We start from the raw sequence: 24,008 nt of genomic DNA on the forward strand, positions 1-24,008 counted from the left end.
TTTTTTTCATGTAAACAAAAAGTGTCAGAGCTTGGTCTTCAAGTGGTTAGAAGAGTGAGTGATGTGTGGCATAAGCTTTTAATGTTGCGCATAAAATGTCAGGACAGTTCAAAACCTCCCCACATGACCTCTTTTTGGAAAGTCGACACCCCAAGTTATTTGCTGATGGGCATGTTGAGTCCCTGGAATATTTTATATTTTGCCATATTTTTTTTTTTACATGAAGTTGTCATTTAATGATAAATTGCTCAAACGTGGCATGGGTAGATGTGAAATTACACCCCAAAATACAGGACACCAAAAACCAATCACCGCCTTCAGGCTTTCTAAGGGCGTAAAATGGTGATGGGCAGGGTGACAGACGGACTACTACATTCAGCAGCCCCTACTGGGGTTCCGCCATAGGCGTGCGCACAGGGTGTGCCGGGTGTGCCCAGGCACACCCTAATCACCCCGTGCACATTAGTGTTATCGCTCTGTGTAGCAGCAGTAACAGGGGAAAGATCTCCCTCTTACCGGCTCTGCCATAAGAGAAGTGTTTATGCTCTTCTCTTTTACTGTGCCAGCAGGGAGATCAATGTGACGGGGTCATATATATGTAGACACCCGCACACACATGTGTGTTTGAGCTTAAGGGTGCACACCCTAATGCAATAGGCTGCGCACACCTATGGGTTCCGCTATATGGAAAAGCTTAATAAATAATAGTCTCCCATTCTATAAGGACACCTATGTTAACAGGGGTTCATCCACTGTATTTTTAGCTGTTATTTGTAATGTAGATCTGTAAGTTGGTGTTAGAATATGTATATCTTTAGAAAAATGTGGCAGCACCAGCTACTCTATGCAGCAGAAATGTGAGAGCCAGGCTTTGTTCATTTTCTCTTATGGATTCTAGGTGGACATACAGTAACTGTGGGCTGGTGTTCATAGTGGGAAAAATAATGATGAACAGTATATATTTATATAAAATATTTAATTGCTGTAGCTTTGTACTTTAATCTCTTCAGCTGTAGTAGGGGATGGGTTTCATAGCATCTGCTCTTCTAGCGACTACTTTAAACCCTATGCTGGAAATAGATTCCTATCCTTTTAGAGTGTATAGATCACATTACAGAAAAAAAGGATTGCACACACTAGCAGGTTGACACTCTGTCTCAGTACCAGTTAGGCTGCTCACTTATCCTGCTGAGCTGTGAAGATCAAGCATCAAGATGTCAAAAGAAGCGAGTAAGTTTTGTTGTGTGCCTAGGATCTCGGTGCATGCTGCAAACACTTTGACAAGCCAGACACCATCTAGTGCAGGCTTAACCTGTGGCTTTTGTTGCACTGTTGAGCAGCAGCTTCCAGACTGTATTGTCTGCAAGTGGCATGCAAAAATACAAATAGGCTGGATAAATGGTTAGCATTAGGGATGAACAAATCCTTTTCAGTGAGTTACAAATTTTGTGATTTGTTAAGGTATGCAATGTATTCAATCTGCCATTCTTGAATCCTGATTTTATGGATTTAGGAACTGGGTGATTCTCCGTAGACCAGAATAATAGATGCACATATTCAGGTGAATAAAACAAATCTACAAATCTCTGAAAAGCTTGATTATTCTAAATTGCCCAATTCTCCAAATTCCTATTTGCTCAGCAAGGTGTTTTACCCTCCAGCTGGACAACTGCATGGAGTTTGTATGGTGTCCCAATGTTTGTGTGGTCTTCCAAGCTTCCTCCAAAATTGAGTCTACTGTAAGTTTGTTTAGCAGCAAGAACCAATGTGAATAAAAGTACTTTGTAAAAGCAATGCAGCATTTGTCTGCAATATATAGACATACATATTATAATCCAACAGCCTCAGACTTCATTTGGCTCTAGTCTGATTAGTGAAGAGATGTTTTGTAACAGGTTTGTTGTGAATGGCACATGGTCACCATTCTTAGGGCTGTCTTGCTGAAAAGAAAATAAAAATAAAAAATTACCTTCAAGACATTAAGATTAAGACAGTTTTCAAATGAAATAAAGTCTATGGGGCACACATTGGAAGGGCTACTATCATTTGGAAAAAATAAAATCTTAAATGCATTTACTATTTTTATTTTTGCTAATTGCACTGGATTGAAGCAATTTACAAAGAAAATAAAAGCTGTTTTTATTTAAAAGGTACCATATAGGTGGAATATATAAAATATTTAGCGCTGGCTAGCAAGCAAACTAAAGCAAGCAGCAAACTATAATCAAAATTACACATATTACGTTCTTCATATTACTTTTTAATAAAGTACATGCCAAGTCAAAAAATAAAAAATAAATGCAGCACATGTCTACAGTAAATGCACATTCTGGCATTTTTTTTGTCTTTAACCATTTGACCTCTGAAAAATTTATCCCCCTTCATGACCAGGCCATTTTTTGCATACTGCACTGCATTAATTTAATTGACAATTGCGCGGTAATGCAACATTGTACCCAAAATAAAATTTGTAATTTTTTCCCACCAATAGAGCTTTCTTTTGGTGATATTTGCTCACCACTGCGATCACCGACAGTTTTTTGAAAAAAAAATAAAATAAAAAAAAAAATCTATATCTATCTATATCTATAGATATAGATATAGATATAGATATATATCTATATCTATATAGATATAGATAGATATATATCTATCTATATCTATATAGATATATATATATATATATATATATATATATATATATATTTTTTTTTTTACTTTCTGCTATAAAACATATCTAATAAATAAAAAATCACATTTCTTCATAAATGTAGGCCAATATCTATTCTGCTACATATTTTTGGTAAAAAAAAATCCCAATAAGTGTATATTGATTGGTTTGCGCAAAAGTTATAGCGTCTACAAACTATTTGAAATCTACTGGAGTTTTCTTTTTTTTTATACTAGTAATGGCGGCAATCAGCGACTTAAAGTGGGACTGAGATATAGCGGCAGACAATCTGACCCTTTGTGGGAACCAATGACACTAAAACAGTAATCAGTGCTAAAAATATGCACTGTCACTGTACTAATGACACTGGCTGGGAAGCATCTAGGGCAATCAAAGGGTTAAATGTGTTTAGCCAGTGTTTTTGTGTACTGTGTGTGCTGTTTTTACTAAGGGATGTGATGGATTGTATTCCCTGTTGCAGGGAAAGAAAACCCATTACATCCCTGCTGTCAGGGTGAAGCTCTGCCTTGTTTACATAGGCAGAGCTCTATTTAGTCTCTCTCCTTGATGATCGGCAGGTGCCGGCGGACATCCATTGGTGTGACAAATCACAGAAGAAGTAGAGCGCGCCCCCTACTCAAAAATGCAGAATCATGTATATATACGTGATTCTGCACAGAACAGATTTACTGCTACAGGGCAGTCATTAAATGGTTACAAACCATAGCTGAAAGTACAGAAAATATAAATGGTAACCCTGCCAGAAATCCAGCAATCTCCTAATGTATTTGACCTGATAATGCTGCCTCTTATGCACTGAAATCCAAAGCAGTGATGTTAGCCGTGACTTCTCTTCTGATGGACTACAGAACACCCCCTCCCCCTTGTGTTATGGAGAAAAGGGAAGGGGAGGTGATCTGTAGTCCAGCAGATCCTTTCAACTTTTCTAAAGAGTTAAAACATAAGAACATGTGCAAGTTGTCCAGACATGAACTGTAAAGGCCCACTTACATTTGTGCGCACCGTTAAAATAAAAAGTTGTTGGAGGGGAGTTGTTTGCAAAAAGTACCTAACTTATTTTTTTTTACCTTGCACTGAGGTGCAGGTACTAGCCAGTTGATCTAGCCTAGACTTAAGGGTTGATTTACTAAGGTCAAATAGACTGTTCAATTTAGTGGAATCTAGTGAATGTGGGGAAGCTCTGCTGATGTCCAGCATCCGATCATGTGCAAATAAAAAGGCTGTTTATTTTATTTTTCCTGCACGTGACTAGGTAATTTTTGCAAAGTAAAACTTCACCACATTTACTAAGCTCTGGTGCATTTTTGCTTGTAAAGTGCAAATTCTCTTGTAAAGTGAACAGCCTGTTTGCCTTTAGTAAGGCTAGTTTCCCAGGGGAGATCTGATCAGGTTCGGTTGTCAGTTTTTCTGGTGGACCTGATCAGTCGGGAAGATACTGGAGAGTTTAATAAAAGACCACATAGACGAGTTCTTGCTGGAAAAACAATATTTTTCAAAGCATTCTTCAGGACAGCACTTGTAGAGCGTAGCTCCACCCAACTTCCCAGGAAACACTAGAAAGCCAATAATTCCTTTTAAGGCAGCCCCCTTCCACCATGGCCTCAGTTGTAGTGTTTCCTCCGCCAGGGTAGAAGCGCTGTGAGAAACTGTGGGTGGGCTGCGCTCTCCCCAGGCAGAGGTCCTGTGTGTGGGTGCATGGCTCACCTTAGATTTTTTCTTGGTCCTAATGGTCCTTTTCTGTTCTTAATTACAGAAGGCACGGGAAAAAACTAAGCATACCCCTACCTCTTCTAAGAAAGAGTGCCCTTCCTTTAAAGAGAGCTGGACCAAGACCCTGTGCAAGGACTGCATAGTGGATCTAGTGAAGCACGAGCAGGGAAAAGTAAAGCAGCCACAAAGCTCAGAGCTTTTAGTCTCCTTACAGGAGGAACTTATGGATACTATCCTATCATTCCGCTCCTTTTTGGACAAACACCCGGTGTTCTGACGAGAAAGGTCCCCCATCGGATAGTGTCCGCCCTGTACTGCGCAGGCGCAGCGCTTGCGCAGTACTGAGGACAAAGGAAATGCCAAAAGTCTCCGAACATGAACAGCTGTTTATGAGCTGTACACGGCGCCTGCACAATTAATAGTACTTTCTGTCACATGCTCCCTCACGCTCCCGATGCTCTTGCAACTCTGCTAGGGACGGGTGTAGGGGCGGATGCAAACAGAAGATGGCCAGAGCTCATACGATGGGGGCGGATTTCATCAACATTGCAAAACCCACCCTTCAGTTGTTTAAACACGCCCCGCAAAGATCCTCCCCTTTGAGAAATAAACCTCCATCGTATGAGCTCTGGCCATCTTCTGTATGCACCCGCCTCTTGCAGAGTTGCACGAGCATCGGGAGCGTGTGACAGAATGTAGTGTTAATTGCGTAGGCGCTGTGTACAGCTCATGAACAGCTGTTCATGTTCGGAGACTTTAGGCGTCTCCTTTGTCCTTGGTGCTGCGCCTGTGCAGTACAGGGCGGACACTATCCGATGGGGGACGGTTCTCGACAGGACACCAGCACTCCAATCAGAGTCAAGCCAGACCATCCAGTCCTCGGCCATCCACTTCCAGGGAGGATAGTGATTCAGAGGAGGAAGCCACAAGCAAGGCTAGTTCACCCAAAGTCTCAGGGGATGAGTATAAGGAGGTGTCTAGATATAAGTTATCTTTGGACGAAATGAATGAATTGATTAAGACCATTCATACCACTCTTAGCACCCAGAAAGATACAGTTGATCTTTCCCTGCATGATAAGATGTTTGAGGGCTTGGGAGAAACTAAACAGAGTTTTTCCAGTACACAAAGTCCTCTCAGAGACTGTCAGGTGAGAATGGAAGAAACCAGAAAGGCCTCAGTTTTTCTCAAAATCTCTTAAGCATAGGTTTCCTTTTGAGGAAGATGAATCGCATGTATGGAACAAAAGGCCGAAGTTAGATGCAGCATTTTCCCAAGTTTTACGCAATACTGACTTGGCATTTGAGGACATGGGCATCCTGAAAGATGCCATGGATAAACGTGGCGATTCCCTTCTAAAAAAGCATGGGACTCTATGGCAAATCTTAAACCAGCCAAGGCTTCAACTGTGGCTGCCAGAAACTTGGAGCATTGGCTAGAACAGTTGAAGCAGCACATCGGGGTAGGTACCTCCCGAGAGCATCTGTTGGATACCATCTCAGTACTGTCGAAGGCAGTGGGATATTTAGCGGATGCCTCAGCGGAATCAATCAGAATGTCCACTAGGACTTCAGCCCTGGTAAATTCAGCACAAAAGGCGCTTTGGTTAAAAACTTGGTCCGGAGACTTTGCTTCTAAAGTGAAGCTCTGTGGTCTCCCCTTTAATGGGGATCTACTTTTTGGGCCTGACCTAGAGGCCATTTTAGGACCGCAGACAAGAAAAAGGCTTTTCCGGCAAAGAAGAAGAAGACACCTTTAATCAAAAAGAATTTTCATCCTCTTCAGCAAACCCAGGCCCCCAAGTTATAAGAAGCCCTGGGGTACACAGAGGGGAAGAGTTAGGGTGGCGTTCAGTTGTCCTAAACAGCCAGCTAAAAGCCAGTGACGTGGTCCTGCTGTGGGGGAGGGAGACTTTTAGCCTTCCTCCCTCAGTGGCGGGCAGTAACCTCCAGTCCGTTTGTCCTTAATGCCATCTCCCAGGGATACGGGCTGGAGTTTTCGGAGAGACCTCCAAACCCCTTCTTTGTAACCCAGATCCCCAGAGCACACGATAAGGCCCTAGCCCTGATATCCCTTTTAGAAGAGCTGAGGTATCAGGGAGTAATTATTCCAGTACCTCAGGAGGAGGAAGGTCTAGGGTTTTTTTTCTCACATTTTTCTAATAAATAAAACCCTCAGGAAGATTTCACGTAATTGTGAACCTAAAACTCCTGAATTGGTTCATTCATTACAAAAGGTTCCGCATGGATATGATCTACTCCGTAAGGAAACTACTTAAGGGGGGGCTGTTTTATGGCTTCCATCGACCTCAGGGATGCTTACCTGCACATTCCAATAGTGGTAGCATCCCATAAATTCTTGCGTCTGGCAATCAGCTCAGAGGGAAGGATAGCCCAGCTGCAGTTCAGACCCCTGCCTTTTGGTCCATCTTCGGCTCCGAGGACCTTCACCAAGGTCATGGCGGAAGCCTTGGCGCCTCTGAGGATCCAGGGAATGATGATAGTTCAATACCTGGACGATCTGCTTCTATTCACCAGCTCAAAAGATCAGCTGCTGGCAAATCAGAACAGAACAAAATACCACTTGCAAGACCTAGGTTGGATCCTGAACGAGGAGAAGTCAAACTTAGTCCCTTCCCAAGTGATAACATTTTTGGGGTACAGCATCGACTCTATCCAACAAAGGATCTTCTTGCCGGAAGAGAAGAAGGAAAAGATCCTGGGGGCAATAAAACAGATCCAGACAAGCTCGCCAGTAACCGTACGGTCAGCAATGTTGACTTTGGGTCTTCTAACATTTTCTATTCCGGCTGCTCAATGGGCCTGTCTTCACTTAAGGGATCTACAGCAAGTGATTCTCCAAAATTGGAGGCATGAAGATCCCTTAGAGAAGAGGTTTGTGATTCTGGTGCAAGTGAGGAGAACGTTATGGTGGTGGAGGAATCAGTTAAACCTAAGTGAGGGCCTACTTGGGGTATTCCCTGCCTCAAAAAGATTAGCAACAGATGCAATCTCCTGGGGGTGGGGGGCTCATCTGGAAGATCGTTTTGCCCAGGGAATCTGGTCAAGTTCAGATGTAAAAAGATCATCCGATTGGAGGGAGCTGAAAGCAATTTGGATGGGGCTCCTCTGGTTTCAGCAAGAGATCAGGGGTCAACACGTTCAGGTCTTGTGTGACAATGCCACGGCAGTCGCCTACGTAGCAAAGCAGGGAGGTACCAGGAGCAGGGTTCTCCTATTCTTGGCTCGAGAGATCTTAATCTGGGCAGAGAAGAATCTGGGGTCCCTGTCAGCAATAAACCTGAAGGGAAACGTAAATCTGGTTGACTTTCTGAGCAGGAGAACAGTGTCAGAATCAGAGTGGAGTCTAAACTCTGAAAATTTCCAGATGGTCATAAGCAGGTGGGGCAGTCCTCAGATCGACCTGTTTGTGACCCACTCAAACGCAATACTCCCAACTTACTTTTCCCTGAGCTGATGGGATCAGGCAAGAGGTTTGGATGCTCTAGCTCAGCTGTGGGATTTCCATTTGTGTTATATTTTTTCCCCCTTCCCGTTAATACCGGTAGTCCTCAAAAAATTTCAGGAAGAGTCCACAAATCTAATACTGGTGGCTCTCTATTGGCCCAAGAGGATTTGGTTCTCAACACTCCTGACCTAGCGACGGAACCCCATTGGATGTTACCCCTACGGGATGATCTTCTGAGCCAGGGACCCATCCGGTATCCAGACATAAGCCAGCTCAAGTTAGCAGCCTGGTTTCTGAGGAGCAGATCCTGAAGAAAAGGGGTCTGTCGGGCAAATTAGTTTCTATGCTGTTAAACAGCAGGAAAAAAGTCACAAGATATTTATTTCAAGGTTTGGAAATGCTACAACTACTGGCACGGGACAAAGGAGTATTTGCCGCAGGAAACAATTTCCATCCTGGAATTTCTTCATGATGGAATGGAGAAGGGGTTAGCGGTTAGCACCTTGAAGACACAGGTGGCCGCGTTATCAGTTTTTTTGGAAGTACAGTTATCAAAAGATCTATTAATTATTAGGTTCTTTAAAGCAATGGCTAGGTCAAGACCAGCACCTATAAAAAAATTTCTAAGTTGGGATTTGTCAGTGGTCCTGCAGGGGCTAACGGGGAATCATTTTGAATCTCTAGAGGAGGCAACAGTAAAAAATTGGACTCTGAAAACGGCCTTATTAGTAGTAGTAACCTCCGTCAGGAGAGTCAGTGAGCTGCAAGCTTTTTCCATAATAGAACCTTTCCTAACAGTCTTTCCAGATAGGATAATCCTGAAGGTGGACCTGGGCTTTCTTCCTAAAGTCTCCTCCGCCTTTTATCGTTCTCAGGAGGTCATTCTACCATCATTCTGCACATCCCTGGCCAATTCTAAAGAGGAAAATTTACATACGCTGGATGTGAAGAGAGTGCATGAGGCATATCTGGAATTGACCAAACAATTTAGGAAGTCAAATTCCCTTTTTGTGCTCAGGGGCATGTAAGGGACAGCGTGCCTCCAAGAGCTCAATAGGAAGATGGCTCAGAACAGCCATTGAGGAAGCCTGCAAGGTCTCAGGGCAGGTACCGCCAGAGGGTATCCGAGACCACTTAACGAGGGCAGTGGCAACATCTTGGGCTGAGAGGGCTGGCGCTTCTCCCGACCAAATCTGTAAAGACGCAACGTGAACAAGTTTCACTACGTTCATCCGGCATTAGAAAGTAGATCTACTGTCAGCCTCAGAGCAGGCCTTCGGCCGGAAGGTCCTACAGGCGGTGGTCCCACCCTAGAGTAAGCTCCAGGTGCTGTCCTGAAAGACGCTTTGAGAAAACCTTAGACTTTCCAGAGATGGTATTTCTAGAAGGCTTACAGGACAGCAGCTATTACCCTCCCTAGTGATTTCCAATATGATTTGCACTGTTATATTAAATGTGTATATTTTGTTGTTTTGTTTTAAAATTCTGTTTTTCAACATGGCTGGAGGTTTCTCGTTTACAACTGAGGCCATGGTGGAAGGGCCTTAAAAGGAATTATTTGCAGTGTTTCCTGGGAAGTTGGGTGGAGCTACACTCTCCAGGTGCTGTCCTGAAAGACTTCTAGAAATACCATTACCGGTAAGTCTAACTAAGGTATTTAAGCAACAGACAGCATGGATTCATGAAAGACAGAAGTTGTCAAAGAAACCTGATTTTTTTTTATGAAGAGGTAAGTAAAACCTTGGAGAGAGGGGTGGACATGGTATACTTAGATTTTGCAAAAGCGTTTGACACAGTTCCCCACATAGGGCTAATATGAAAGGTAAAGTCTACAGGCTTGGAAAGTGAAATAACATCCTTACATGACGTCTCCAATTTACAAGCTGACCTCGATGCACTGTCTAATTGGGCAACTAAGTGGCAAATGAGGTTTAATGTTGATAAATGTAAAGTTATGCACTTAGGGGCTAAGAATATGCATGCATCATACATACTAGGGGGAGTACAATTGGGGAAATCAATGGTGGAGAAGAATCTGGGTGTCTTGGTATATCATTAGCTCAATAATAGCATGCAATGCCGAGCTGCGGTTTCCAAAACGAGCAAAGTCCTTTCTTGTATTGAGAGAGGTATGGACTCCAGAGAGAGAGCCTTTTGCCCCTGTAAAAATCATTAGTAAGACCTCTTTTGGAATATGCAGTTCAGTTTTGGGCACCAGTTCTCAAAAAGGATACTGGGAACTGGAGAAAGTGCAGAGAAGGGCAACCAAACTGATGAGAGGCATTGGGGAGCTCAGCTATGAGTAAATTTGGGGCTGAAATAGGCCCTGAAACTGTGAATGGAGACGCACCGGACTCCTGCTTGTGAGCTGCTGCTTGTTATAGTGTGAACCCAGCCTTAATCGAGCCTTTAGCCCGGGTTCACACTATACCAGGCTGTGGATCGCACAGGAGCGCTGTGCGTCCCTGTTCCCCGTTTCAGGGACGAATCAGGGCCGATTCTATGCCTGAATTCGGCCTTGAAACGGAGCCAAAGATGCTCCGCAGCCGCCCGGAGATATATGAACCGGCTCCATAGGGAGCCGGTCACATTCTCTTACTATGCGAATTAGATGCGGGGAAACGCACATCTAATTCGCATAGGTGTGAACCCGTGGCTTAATGTCCAGCACTCTACTTATCCTTTCTTGATTAGGCTACACATTTGTACTACAGACACCTGAACTGCAATGCTCAGAAATAATCAGCAGATGGCTAAAGCCTCGTACACACGGTATGATTGTTGGCCAACCGAGCATCTGATTTTTGTCAAAGGATCTTGTCTTGCATTCTAACGGTACAAAATTGTCATGCCACAAACACAAACGTAGTGACAAACTACAAGGAATTTCGGCTCCTGAGCGCCACCCTTTGGGACCCTTCTGCTAATTTTGTGTTTGGTGAGCACTGATTCCAAGCATGCGTGTTTGTACTTTCGACTTTTGTTTGATGGATTTGTGTACTGACCATATGGAAATCTGTTGTCCGCCGAAAATTTACTAGCCTGTCATCCAACATTTGTTGGCCGAAAGTTGTCAAAAGGAGCGTACTAATGGTACGATTTTAGGACAACAGTCTGTCAACAGACAATCCCCTGACATCAATCGTACCCTGTGTACGAGGCTTAAGGCTCAAAGCTGATCATTAGAGAATGGTTTTAACGTCAACTGTACTATTTTTAAAAATGCCCAAAAACCCTCAGAAACCTGTACTGAGTGAATCTGTTGGTTGTAATTGCTGACTTCTAGTTCTGAAAATGGTAGCTCCCTGGTTTTCATGCCAATGGTTACATTAGTTTTCAACACTCTAACCTGCAGGGAGGACTTCACAATGGCTTTGCTTCTTGCAAATCAGTGAAAGTTTTAAAGCTTGACAGGAGAGGTGGATGTAATTTGTTTGCAAATGCCCAACCATCTCATAATCCTTTCAGCAATACATCTCCACTATTTACACTGATTGGCCCTGGCGTTATGACCACTGATAGGTTAATTGAATAACGTTGTATATCCTATTACATTGGCATCTGAAGGTTGGAGGAATATATTAGGTAGCAAGTAAACACGCTGTGCCTGACGTTGATTTGTTGAAAGCAATAAAAATGGGCATTGTAGTTTGATGTTTATGGGGCTGCGTAGCCGCAGACAGGCCAGGGTGCCCATGCTGGCCTGTGTCCACAGCCAAAAATGCCTGCAATGGGCATGTGAGCCTCAGAACTGGACCACTGAGCAATGGAAGAAGGTGGCCTGGTCTGATGAATCATATTTTCTTTTACAACATGTGGATGGTGGGTGTGTCACCTTCCTGGGAAAGAGATGGTACCAAAATGCAGTATGGAAAGAAGATAAGCTGGTGGAGGCAAAGTGGTGCTTTAAGCAATGTTCTGCTGGGAAACCTTGGGTGCTATCATTCATGTCGATGTTCCTGTAACATGTTCAGGGCCCTCTTTTCGCATGGGCATATTGGGCAATTGCCCGGGGGGCCCCACTTGCCTGGGGGGCCCTACCTGCCCAGCGACCCCAGCCAAGCATGTCTGTTTGTATAGCCAAAAAAATGGCCACCGGACAAGTTTCCGGCCGCTGTATCACGGCTCACTATTGACTGACTGTCAGTCTGTCAGGTGACGTCGCGTGAGACGACTGCCGCTGTTGCTTATGGGAGTTGTAGTCTGCGGCTGCGTGCTCAAGCTCCCGGGGGGTGGAGTTAGTCACTCTGAGGAGAGCAGCGCAGCCAGCCTACTGCGTGCTACAACTCCCAATGCCGCCGCGCCGCGGTCAGATATTCAATAAAGGAGTTGTTTTACTGGGCAAATAGTGTGGCAGTGGCAAGAGTGGGTAAATTACAAAAAAAACCCTGATACTTGACATTTCTGTTCTTCTGTCCAGTAATCCAGCCTCCGGGATCCTTGAATATTTTTCTCCTGCAAACAACTTCCTGGTCACAGCAGTCTTTCTCCATCCCAATCCCCACTATTGATTTATTACTTTGATAGGATGCTCCATACATTTTTCCAATGCGACTGTACTGTTTTTATACAGTTTTAGATTGATCAAAACTATGCAATTATGAGGGCCTACGTAAACGAACCAATCAATCTGTATCAAACATGCCCTATATAGATCTATAGTTGTTAGTAGGTCTAAAGTAGATTATAATTTGTATGGTTAATCTGGTCCCTGGGGGCACTGTTTTTTTTTATTTTATTTTTTTATATTTCACAGGTCCTAGGGTACTGTTTTTTTTTATTACCTTTGCCAGCTCCTTTACCCTCTGCATGTCCCAGGGGGTGCTTTTTTTTACCTTCTACCGGTCTTGGGATACTGTGTTTTATTACCTTCCATAAGTCCTGGGGTGTGTGATTGTGTAGACAGGGCCCCAGTGCACTGTATTGCCCGGGGTTGCCTATAATGCTCTTAAGATGGCACTGAACACGTTCCACCTACCTAATCATTGTTGCTGATCAAGTATACCCCTTCATGGAAATGGTATTCTCTGATGGCAGTGGCCTTTTTCAGCAGGATAATGTGCCATGCATTACTACAAAAAAAAAAAAAAAGATAATAGTCAATGGAGACTTAAAGCGGAACTCATATAAATGACACAAATTAATGAAGTTCTGTAATCATGAATACATCACTAAATGCATGTTTTAAATACAAACAGTGTAAGTACCTGCATTTAACCTGGTCTCTTGCAGTCCCTGTACAGCGGAAAAAGGGAGAAGCAGTACAATCAGCTAATCAGTTTATATGCTGACAAAAAGAGATGCGCTCATCACTGTGCTGCTTCTGCTTTCACCGTCTAGTCAAAGGCTGGGGTGGGTTCATGACAACCTGGGCTCAGAGGAATTGGGTTGAATAATACTGGACATTAGACTGAGGACATCAAGTGGCAGAAAAATATACTGTGGGGGGAATCTCTGAATTGAAGGTAAATATTGTAGAATTTGTTTTTCGTTATTTTATCATTAAGGGCTCATTCTGAGGGGTGATTAAGCCCATTCTCTGTGCAGAGCCACTCTGCGTTTGGATTTGTGCACTCGATCCTGCCCGCATGTCAAATTTTAACATTAGATTGTGCAGTCGCTGTACCTGCATTCACTTCTAGGGGCTGCCTGCATGCAGCTCTGAAGTGGAAGCACACGCACCTGCCAGTGGCTCTGCACAGAGAATGGGCTTAATTGCCTGTCTGAATGAGCCCTAAAATGTTTTTCATCTTTTTATTTATGGCTAGAATTCTGCTTTAAGTTTTTTTTTCTCTTTTACAAATGGGCATTTCTTTTGCTATTTTTGGCAGTAAATATAAAAACAAAAATATGGGGGGTGGTTACAAACTCTTATGATCACGTTATCCTTGAGCAGACTTCATGAATCTTCATATAATGTTCCTTTCAGAAAGATGAAGGTTACAGAGTTTCTACAGTGCTACTGGATTTACACAATTGGTTAATAATCGAGAATGGAAGCATTAAGCAATATTATTTTTGTTACGCTCAAAACACACAACCATATACACTTAAACAATAAATGCTTCTGCAAACAGGAGATGTGGTAGATGCTGTGGAGCCAGTACTTGGACTTCAGTGTGGTTTTATGTTTGGTACTCTGTCCTATGTATTAAAGCTTTACGGAAGTAATCAGGATCAGGAGTACTAGTTTGGCCATTTTCTAGGGAAAAAAAAAAATAGCTGCCTACTTTTATAAGCTCTTTTCTGTTTAATAACCCACTTCATACAATACATTCTTCTCTTAACGTCATCCTCTTATAGGGAAGGTTCATCTTATTCCCCATACACACAATCAGAAATTCCGTCAGAAAAAACTTGGATGGTTTTTCCGAAGGAATTCCGTTCAAGCTTGCCTTGCATACACACGGTCACACAAAAGTTCTCTGAACTTTCGACCGTCAAGAACGCGGTGACGTACAACACTACGACGAGCCGAGAAAATGAAGTTCAATGCTTCCGAGCATGCGTCAAATTATTTCCGAGCATGCGTGATTTTTTGCGTGTCTGAATTGCATACAAACGCATTTTGGGATAGGAACATTTTCAGACGGAAAAATAGAGAACCAGCACTCAATCTTTTGCTGGCTGGAATTCTGCCAGCAAAAGTCCGATGGAGCATACACACGGTCGGAATTTCTGACCAAAAGCTCACATCCGACTTTTGCTGGCGGAATTCCTGATCGTGTGTACGGGGCATAATAGTATTTAAAAAATACTAAAATAATTTTTAAAAGTGAATTAGGTTTTATTTCATTCATTTACAAACATTTACAAACATTTGTTGCCCTTAGGCTTACTTGGAGAGAAGTGTTGACTTTATTTTTGGAACCTGTCTTGAGCTAGTTTTAAATTTTCTGGCTAGCAACTGTTCAAGTCAAACGCGAACAAATGAACATATGGGGTGTTCGTGGCAAATTTGAGTGCCGCAGAGTGGCCCATAATGCACTGCGAGATCGTGCATGGATGGCTGCGGTTTGGCCAAAGCACGCACCTGAGCTGCATGCTTTGGCCAATCACAGCGCGATCTGCTGTGAGAGCCATGGTTGCTCAAAAGCAGTGTGCCTTTGACCAATCATGGCTCAGGGGGCTAAGTCCACACCCCACACTATATAAGGCTGCTTACACGGTGGCCATATGTAGTGTGATAATAACATGGAGGAGACTTAGACCCCATACACACTATTAGATTTTCTGCAGATTTTTGTCTTCAGATTTCCAAAACCAAATATTATGAGGTCAAACCTTAAGAGTTTCAAATTGTATGCAATCAGGCAGACCCTTGCACTACATGGTTTTGGTAAATCTAAAGACAAAAATCTGCAGAAAATCTAATAGTGTGTATGGGGTCTAAAGCTGGGTTCACACCTATGCAAATTGGATGCTGGTTTCACCGCATCCAATTCGCATAGCAGGAGAATGTGACCGGCTCTCTATGGAGCCGGCTCACATGTCTCTGGGGCGGCTACGGAGCACACTGCACAGAAACACTGTGCATCTTTGGCTCAGTTTCAGGGCCGAATTCAGGCAAAGATTTGTCCCTGATTTGTCCCTGAACTGGAGAAGGGGACGAATAGCGTTCCTAAGCGATCCGCAGCTGGTTCCAGTGTGAACCGAGCCTGAGAGAACTTGAGCTAGATTAGGCAGGTTAGTTAGTGGTGTGCAGGCAGTTTAGAGTATATATATATATATATATATATATATATATATATATATACATACATACATACATACATATACAGTGTAGTCAGTGTAGACTATATATACCGTGTAGTGTATATGTATGTGTGTGTATGTATATATGTGTATGTGTATGTATGTATATATATATATATATATATATATATATATATATATATATATATATATTTTATACAGGGCTTTTTTTGGGGGGGAAGTTAGTGGAACTCGGTTCCACCACCTCTGGCTCCAGACCCTTTGGTGCCTGCTCACCACAATCACTTGTAAACACAGAAGTCTGGTTTCTGTTTTTACAAGTGACAGCTCTGCACTCTGTGTGTAACCCCCTTGAACACTGCACTCTGTATGTAATGCAACCCTGATATTTAATGCCCCTTTAAGACCCTTCTACTGTTTGTGGAATATGACCACGCCCACTATTTGATGTCATTTGGAGGGTGTGTGTGGGGGGAGGGGTTTTGGGGGGTCGTGGTTGAGTTCCAGCACCTATTGTTTAAGAAAAAAAGCCCTGTATATCTATATCTATATCTATAGATATATATATATATATCTATATATATATCTCTAGAAAAAAAGCCCTGTATATCTATATCTATAGATATATATATATATCTATAGATATAGATATACAGGGCTTTTTTTCTTAAACAATAGGTGCTGGAACTCAACCACGACCCCCCAAAACCCCTCCCCCCACACACACCCTCCAAATGACATCAAATAGTGGGCGTGGTCATATTCCACAAACAGTAGAAGGGTCTTAAAGGGGCATTAAATATCAGGGTTGCATTACATACAGAGTGCAGTGTTCAAGGGGGTTACACACAGAGTGCAGAGCTGTCACTTGTAAACACAGAAACCAGACTTCTGTGTTTACAAGTGATTGTGGTGAGCAGGCACCAAAGGGTCTGGAGCCAGAGGTGGTGGAACCGAGTTCCACTAACTTCCCCCCCAAAAAAAGCCCTGTATAATATATATATATATATATCTCTATATATCTATAGATCTAGATATAGAGATATATATACACACACATATATATGTGTAAGACTGCAGAGCATAGATGTGGACTGGAGAAAACTGCTTTCACAGCTTTCTCCAGGGTTTTGGTATTCCGTCATGGGGCTCTGTAGTTTGTAGATTCCACAGTGTCTTGGGTGGGACGGGATCTCCAACCCTGTTTCCAGATTTTGCAGATGACCAGCAGGGTGTGTGCTCAGGTACAGCCCTTATAATGAGTTTATGGGAATACCTCAGGGCTCCCAGTTGGAGACTGCTCCACACCAAGAGACAGGACGTCTCCAGGAGTCAGAGGGGCTGCAGGAGGCAGCCAGAACATATGTGACTGCAAGAGGCAGTGAAACAGCCTGAGGACTAAGGCCAGAGCGGAGCTGTGGGCGCTAAAGGAAAGCTGTCCACACTGAAGGATCCAGTGGTCTGTGTGACCAGGATAAAGAGCAGACGTATTGCTACAGAGAGCCAGGTGGGCTAGCATTTTCTGTTGTGTGTATTTGCTGGAGAAGAACCCCTGCATGGGAAACCCTTATGTTATGTACTTTTATTTGCTTTTTTAATAAAAATGGGCTACCATGCCCTAAAATACAGTTCCTGACTGGTTTGAATGAATGGCAAAGGCATCTACTACGAGAGCTAAACAACCCCCAACTTTACACTATATATACACAGTGCAGTCAGTGTGCATTATATAATAAGGTGCAGGCAGTGTACAGTATATAAGTACAGTGCAGTTGGTGTTCAGTATATAAGTGCAGGCAGTGTAAAGTATATAATACAGTGCAGTCGGTGTACAGTATATAATACAGGGCAGGCTGTGTACACAGTATATGATACAGTGTGTACAGTATATACAGTGCAGATGGTGTACAGTATATAATACAGTGTAGACATTGTACACAGTATATAATACAATATGTACAGTACATAATTACATAGTAGGTGGGAAAAAAGACACAAGTCCATCAAGTCCAACCCATGTGTGTGATTATATGTCAGTATTACATTGTATATCCCTGTATGTTGCGATCATTCAGGTGCTTATCTAATAGTTTCTTGAAATTATCAATGCCCCCCGCTGAGACCGCCGCCTGTGGAAGGGAATTCCACATCCTTGCCACTCTTACAGTAAAGAACCCTCTACGTGGTTTAAGGTTAAACCTCTGTTTCTAATTTAAGGCTGGGTTCACATGTGCGGTGCGAATTCCAGCTCCGTTTTCTCTGCGAAGAGAAAAAACAGCTGTTCAGCGGTTCCTCTCCGTTGTAGCTGTGGATCAGTGAGCAGGGAGAGGGGGAGGTGTAGTGAGGAGGAGGACAGAATTTGTGTTCAGAACGGAATGCATCTGTGAATCAAATGCGTTCCCATAGAAGATAATGTGCTTGTAATTCGCACCGCAATGCCCAGAAAACGCACACGATTTTTGGGCAATGCGCAGTGCGAATGCAGCGCACATATGTGAACCAGATGCATTCAAATGAATGCATATTAAAATGTCCTGCGAATTGGATGCAGTGTAAGCCACATCTAATTCGCATAGGTGTGAACGGGGCCTTAATTAGTGCCCACGAATCTTGTTAAACTCCCTTCTGCGAAAAAGTTTTATCCCTATTGTGAGATCACCGGTATGGTATTTGTATATTGAAATCATATCCCCTCTCAAGCATCTCTTCTCCAGAGTGAATAAGTTCAGTGCTTGCAACCTTTCCTCATAACTAATATCCTCCAGACCCTTTATTAGCTTTGTTGCCCTTCTTTGTACTCACTCCATTTCCAGTACATCCTTCCTGAGGACTGGTGCCCAGAACTGGACAGCATACTCTAGGTGCGGCTGGACCAAAGTCTTGTAGAGCGGGAGAATATATAATACATTGCAGTCAGTGTACAGTATATAATACACTTCAGACTGTGCACAGTATATAATACATTGCAGTTGGTGTACAGAATATAATAAAGTACAGGCGGTGTACACAGTATATAATACAGTGTGTACAGTATATAATACACTTCAGGTGATGTACAGTATATAATACAGTGCAGTTGGTATACAGTACATAATACAGTGCAGTCGGTGTACAGTATATAATACAGTGTAGTGCAGTATGAAAAAAAAAAATCCCCATGTCCGGAAGGCCACAACGGAGAGCCAGACGCTCACAGGCCACTAAAAGAGGGTAGGCAGCCTCTGTGTCTATAGTGAAAAGTGGTGGTCGCGAACATGGTGCATCCTCTGCAGGCAGGGCACACTTGTCATTTTTTTTCCTGCTACTGGCCGGATTATTGAGCCACACCATACAGAAGAGTTGGTGGAGTGAATAACTAAATCGTCTGTCACCCAGGCTCATACTAGTTTGACTTACAACGCAGCTGACAAAGCGGACTATCCCACCATCATGCATGGAGGAATCACCAGAATTATTTGATCATAGTGTCAGTTACATGCTTCTGGAGTATGTGCAGCAATTTGAAGGCTCCGATATTGGTTCCCAGGTTGAGAAAGGGAGTAACATAAGCCTAGAGCAGTGATGGCGAACATTGGCACCCCAGATGTTTTGGAACTAGATTTCCCATGATGCTCAACTACACTGCAGAGTGGATGAGCATCATGGGAAATGTAGTTTCAAAACATCTAGGGTGCCAAAGTTCGCCATCACTGGCCTAGAGAAAGGAGGTGCCACAGGAGGGCAAGGAACTAGCAGTCATGTTCCCCCAGTTGCAGCATAATGCCAAATTTGCTCCAGTGATGAGGAGGGAGGGGATGATGAGGTCACTGACTGTACTTGGGTGCCTGAGAGAACAGAGGAGGAAAGTGAGGAGGAGGCACAGCTCCAACGAGGCAGGATGTCCTTCAGGGGCCAGCTTAAGGGCAGCCACCGTATTTCATCACACCACAGAGCTCCACAAGTGCAGGGTGCTGCTGACTCCCTGCTGACTTCCAAAAGTTAATAGGTGTGGGCTTTTTTCGACACGTGCAGTAGATCGCACCGTTGCTGTTTGCAATCTATGACTGAAGCAGATCAAGCGTGGCCAGAACAGTACCCACTTGGGCACCACATGCTTGAATAGACATATGACGACCTGCCATGCAGTCCATTGGTAATAGCACCTGAAAGACCCACATCATAAAAAAAGGCGGACTTTTCCTTGCTCCTCATCTGGGATCTCAAACCCTACTATACCTCAAGTCTGCTCAAAAGCCTTCACTGAGAGGAATGAAGGTATAACAATAGGTGCCACAAGTACTTGCAGCCAATCTAGCAGTACAGCCTCAGTTGGTTTCAGCAGGAAAATTTCGCTACCCCAGTTGCTGAACCGCAAAAAATACTGTCCCAGCAATCCACATGCTCAGCGTCTAAATGCTAGCTTGACCAAATTGCTAGCACTACAACTGCTGCCTTTTCAGCTGGTAGACTCTGCCCCCTTTTGTGAATTTGTGGGATGTGCTGTACCACAGTGGCAGGTTCCAAAAAGACATTTCTTTTCACATAAGGCTATTCCAGCTCTCTACCATCACATGGAAGGCAATGTTTTGGCCTCGTTGGACAGGGTGGTCAGCAGCAAGGTTCATATTACTGCTTACTCATGGTCCAGCAGGCATGGTCAGGGACGTTACCTTTTCTTAATGGTGCACTGAGTAACTCTGCTGGGAGCTGGGAAGGATGCAGGACAGGGTTCAGTGTTGGAGCTTATTCCATCACCACGCCTCCAAAAAGCTGGTGGTGATTTTGCCATATCTGTCTGCTCCACTGCCTCCTCTTCTTCTTCCTCTATGGCCTCTTCTGCAGAATTGTCCTCTGAACCAGCAGTGCTCCCTAAGTGTTCAAGGGGCTACGCAAGCAGTCAGGCTAAAAGATGCCATGTGGTGCTTCAATTGGTCTGTCTAGGGGAAGGAGCCACACTGGGGCAGAGATTCTGTCAGCTGGTCAGGGGCAGGCTCAGAGGTGGTTGACACCACACCAGCTTCAGCCAGGAATGGTTGTATGCGACAATGGCACCAACCTTCTCTCCGCCCTGCGGCAGGGACACTTGACACATGTTCCATGCTTACCACATGTCCTGAATTTGGTGGTGCAGCATTTCTTGACCAGGTACTAAGGCTTACAAGATCTGCTGTGGTCATTTCCGGCGGTCATACAATGCCAGTGCTCGGCTGGCTGACATTCAATGGGAATTCAACCTGCCCACCAACCGCCTCATTTGTGACATGCCCACCAGGTGGAACTCAACCTTGGCAATGCTGCAGCGGGTGCACACACAGCAGAGGGCAATCAATGAGTACCTGTGTGAGTATGGCACCAGAACAGGCTCAGGGGAGCTTGGCTTCTTTTCGCCACGCCAGTTGCTACTGATTTAAGGATGCATGCACTGTCCTGTCACCATTTGAGGAGGCCACAAGAATGGTGAGCAGAGACAATGCATCAGTGACACTGTCCCTCTAGTCTTCCTGCTGGAGCACATACTTCATGGAATCATGGACAGGGCACTTGAGGCAGAACAGCGGGAGGAAGAGGAGGACTTCCTTTCCTCTCAAGGCCCCCTTTATGCAGATAGCATTCCCTCGGGGCCACCAAACACACAGGAGGAAGAGGGGGGGGATTGTGTCAGCATGGATGTAGAGGATAACATGCAGCAGTCTTCAAGGGATGGTTTTCAGTCCCCAGAAACCCAAGGAGTTGTACGTGGCTGGAAGGAGGTAGTTCCTGACAATGTCATCCTTAGTGACTCAGAATCGAATGCCTCTGCAAACTTACGTTGCATGGGCTCCCTGATTCTGCAAAGCCTGCAAAAGGACCCTAGGATTCATTGTATCAAGGAGAGGGATCATTACTAGCTGGCAACCCTTCTTGATCCATGTTACAAGGGTGAAATTGCAGAGCTCATCCTGCCTTCACAGAGGGAGCAGAGGATGAAACATCTTCAGGACGCCTTAAAGAGAAGTTTGTGTAATGCCTTTCCAGACCCTGGGAGGTTACCATTTCCTGGTGCTGGACAACATGTTTCTGAGGCTTCGTTCGGTCAGAGGAAGAGTGGTGGAGAAGGTGGCCGGCTGACCAATACCTTTAAACAATTTTTTAGTCCTCAGCACCCAGGGCTGATAGGTTCAAGCAACCATCGGCAGCGTCTGGATTATATGGTGCAGAGTATATAATACAGTGCATTGAAGTGGTTAAGGGGAACCCTATGACAGAATTAAAAAAACAAACGGTATGGGGTCCCCCTAAAATCTATACCAAGCCCTTTGGGTCTGGCATGGATTTTAAGGGAAACTCCACACTAAAATAAAAAAAATTGCTTTGGGGTCCCCCCAACAACCATATCAGACCCTTATCTGAGCAAGCAGCCTGGCAGGCCAGGAAGGGGGGGCAGCGAGCACCCCCTCTGAACCATACTGGACCGCTTGTCCTCAACATGGGGACAAGAGCCTCCTCCCAACAACCCTGGCCATTAGTTGTCAGGGTTTGCGGGCGGGGTGCTTATCGGAATCTAGAAGCCCCCTTTAACAAGCTCGAAACACCCTCCTCTTGTTGAGGGCATGTGGCCTGGTATGGTTCAGGAGGTGGGGGGGAGAGGCGCTCGCTCACCCCCCCATCTTGACCTCCAGGCTGCATGCTCGGATAAGGGTCTGCTATGGATTTTGGGGGGGAACCCATGCCAATTTTTAAAAAAATTTTGGCGTGGAGTTCCCCTTAAAATCCATACCAGACCCGAAGGGCCTGGCGTGGACTGGGGGGGGAACCCTTGCTCCTTTTTTTTCCTTGATGTTTCATCTATATTGCCAGAAGCTGGCAGCACATTACAGCTGCGAGCAAGTTTAAGTGACATTTTTTCCTTTAGAAATGTAATTTTGCTGTGGCACTGTTCTACACATTACACAGATACGCCACTTTACAGGCAGACTAAGGGAACCCCCAGGCACGATATTTAAAGGAATATTTAATTTTTATTGTTTTACTTTAAGTATTATTAAAATCACTGCTTCTGAAAAAACTCTTGTTTTAAAAACTTTTTTTTGCAGTGATACATGTCCCCGGGGAAATACCTGGGTCCCCATACACTTTTTATGGAAATAACTTGCATATAAGCCATTAAAATGAGCACTTTTGATTTTTCATGTTTGTGTCCCATAGATTTTAATAGTGTTCTCTCAAACTTTTTGCCTGTTCGCATGTTCTGGTGCGAACCGAACCGGGGGGTGTTCGGCCCATCCCTACTAGCAACCGTAAGACCCGTATAAGATACAGTGAATGTGGGGTTCTCAATGAAATAAATCAACCAAAAAAGTTCACATTATTGCGCTGCAGCAATGCGTTATAACAGACCCGCCTAAAAGTGTACGTAAACCACGGACAAAAAAATAAAATGTGCCCCAAGGATGTTTAGCTATAATGTGCTAGTATGCATAGCATATTAGTACTTACCTACCAAAGTAAACTCCTCCAGCACTGCAATGCCAGCCCTCCTCTTCGTTGCTAAAGTTTTCATCTTCTGGTGTTTTTCTGGGTTCTGAGTCTTTGGCCTATTGGATGTTTGGGCCCAGATGATATAACTCCTGCACATGTGCATGAAATTTACTTTGTATCAGCAAAGAATCATACTCAGACAGTACACTGTACAGTAGCCTGCGCATATGCAGCTCAGTGTACACAAACAGAAAAAAGTGCTGACAGGCAGTAAGAAGCATCTTTGACAGAAGAGACTTACGCAGTTTATCCTGTCATAACCTATAATGGTTTAAACATAAAGCGGAGCTCCACCCAAAAGAGAAAGCTCCACTTGTTAGCATCCGCTCCCACTTCCTGCTCAGATTGCTGCAGCAATCTACAATGATGTCTTGCCCCTCCTCCTTCCCCTTCGCAGTCTTCTGGGACACACACAGGTCCCAGAAGGCTACAAGACCATTCAGAAAGCGCAGCGCGACTCATAGATGTGCAGTGTGAAACCGGCTGTGAAGCTGGAAGGCTTCACTGACGGTTTCCCTTACCTAAGATGCCCGGCTCCTGCACCCGAAGCCAATTGAAGAATCGGCTCGGTTGCTGACATCGCTGGATCCCTGGACAGGTAAGTGTCCTTATATTAAAAGTCAGCAGCCACAGTATTTGTAGCTGCTGACTTTTAATTTTTTGGGGGGAGACAGGAGCTCCTCTTTTATTAAATTTTTTTTAGGTTGATACATTTTGATTTATACCTGTTTTCCACTATTTACTGTATATACTCGTGTATAAACCGAGTTTTTCAGCACATTTTTTATGCTGAATGAATGAAGGATTTGTAGAGCGCTGCAAATGCGAACTAAATCGCCTCAAGGCGCTAGAATGCGTTCTCTGTTGCCAGCTTCTTAGAAAAGGAAGGTGTTTAGTTTTTTCCTGAAGGCCTGATGGTTTTCTT

The 24,008-nt window shown here is 44.0% G+C and overlaps 1 protein-coding gene across 1 annotated transcript in view; it reads left to right on the forward strand.

Annotated features, from left to right (window-relative positions):
- The first annotated feature begins 1,138 nt into the window (after positions 1-1,138).
- Positions 1,139-24,008, forward strand: part of AMPD1 (adenosine monophosphate deaminase 1) — a 178,427-nt gene continuing 155,557 nt past the window's right edge. The window contains exon 1 of the mRNA XM_073615697.1: positions 1,139-1,230. Coding sequence (XP_073471798.1) covers positions 1,215-1,230 — 16 coding nt within the window. The 5' untranslated portion in view covers positions 1,139-1,214. The remainder of the gene's footprint in view (positions 1,231-24,008) is intronic.

The sequence above is a fragment of the Aquarana catesbeiana genome, linkage group LG02, assembly GCF_042186555.1.
Source record: "Aquarana catesbeiana isolate 2022-GZ linkage group LG02, ASM4218655v1, whole genome shotgun sequence".
Classification (NCBI taxonomy): Eukaryota; Metazoa; Chordata; class Amphibia; order Anura; family Ranidae; genus Aquarana; species Aquarana catesbeiana.